This window comes from Mastomys coucha, unplaced genomic scaffold (assembly GCF_008632895.1).
Source record: "Mastomys coucha isolate ucsf_1 unplaced genomic scaffold, UCSF_Mcou_1 pScaffold15, whole genome shotgun sequence".
Taxonomy (NCBI): domain Eukaryota; kingdom Metazoa; phylum Chordata; class Mammalia; order Rodentia; family Muridae; genus Mastomys; species Mastomys coucha.
In genome coordinates, this window is record NW_022196897.1 from 6459208 (window position 1) to 6460571 (window position 1364).

Consider the following 1364-nt stretch of genomic DNA (forward strand, 5'->3'; position numbering starts at 1 on the left):
ATCTATTGCCGTATTCATGAAGTGACAAAGACAAGGTAAAACTGGTATATTTAAGATGTCCTCAGCCTCACAAAAGGGCAGCGCTGCGGGTCAGGCTGGCGAGGCAGCACACGCACTCAGCCCCCCGCTGTCCCGAAGCCCAGCTTCTGGCCGCACTCGCGGCGGCGGGATCCCCGCGCCTCCCCGCGCCAGGCCCAGCGAGGACCGAGCTGGCGCGGTCGGTCCCAGGTGAGCGCCAAGCGGGCCCAATGGGCGTCGGCGCTCGCCCGCCGGGGCCGGCGGCTCCGAGACCAGAGCGGAGGCCGGCGCGTCCCGCCCGAGGCCCAGCCGCCGCCCGAGCTTCACCCGAACCCTCCCGAACCTCGCCGAGCGGCCGCCCGAACCTCTCCGAACGGCCCCGAGCCACAGCCGAGCCTCCCCGGCCGCCCGGCCTCCCGGCCGCGGGGGCGCGCGCCCGATCAGCTGGGCGCGCGCCCTCGGGTCACGTGGTGCGCGTGTCGAAGGTCACGGCGCGCTCACAATGGAGCTCTCGGAGTCTGTGCAGAGAGGCATCCAGACGCTGGCGGATCCTGGTTCCTTTGACTCCAACGCCTTCGCGCTTCTCCTCCGGGCGGCTTTCCAGAGCCTGCTGGACGCCCGGGCGGACGAGGCCGCGCTAGGTAAGCGGCTCACCCGCCGCCGCGGCCTGGGCGGAGGGACGCCCGGCGGAGCCGCCAGCCCGGCGCCTGGGCACAGCTCCGGCCCAGGCAAGCCCCCGGGCAAGCCCAGCCCTCCCTCCGCCCGACTGTGGGGACCCGAGCGGGCCTTGAGCGCCGCCGTGCCCCCGCAGGGCACCTACGCGCGGCCAGCTCTCCGCTTCTGGCCTGCTTTCCCTGCCAGACTCTTTGTTCCTTTGTAAAGCCGCGTTCAAGTCTTGTCTGTGGCCTAATGTGTGGGGATTTCAGCCTCTGCGAGGCTGCGGCTGTTTTGACACTTGGACTTAAGCTGGGGAGGTCCTATGATTCAGCCTCTCCCGGCTGGGCTAGAGGGGGTTGAAAAGGGGCTGTTTCCGAGAAATGGCTGGCTCAAACAGCACTGACATTTTCCAACTTAGAGAACACCTCCGGCTCCTGTGATCACTCTAGCACCTGCGTTCAGAGTGTTCAGCCCGGGTTCTTCGCCCAGAACCTTCAAGTAGGGCGCGTAATGTTTTGTTGTGCAGCAGTTACCAGGAAGAGAGACTATTTAAATGTCTGGTCTCAGAATGCAATTGTCATATGGATTAAGAGCGTACTTTACGACAAATCACTTCTAGATAATTTCCTCAAATCTATCAACACATTTCAGAACTCCTCGGGTTCCCCCCCCCCCTTAGTTTCATACTA

The 1364-nt window shown here is 64.4% G+C and overlaps 1 protein-coding gene across 2 annotated transcripts in view; it reads left to right on the plus strand.

Annotated features, from left to right (window-relative positions):
• The first annotated feature begins 443 nt into the window (after positions 1-443).
• Positions 444-1364, plus strand: part of Commd3 (COMM domain containing 3) — a 3955-nt gene continuing 3034 nt past the window's right edge. Inside the window, exon 1 of one of the 2 annotated variants that reach the window (XM_031369106.1) lies at positions 444-659. In XM_031369106.1, coding sequence (XP_031224966.1) covers positions 521-659 — 139 coding nt within the window. In that variant the 5' untranslated portion in view covers positions 444-520. The remainder of the gene's footprint in view (positions 660-1364) is intronic. The other variant, XM_031369107.1, reaches the window with a different exon arrangement.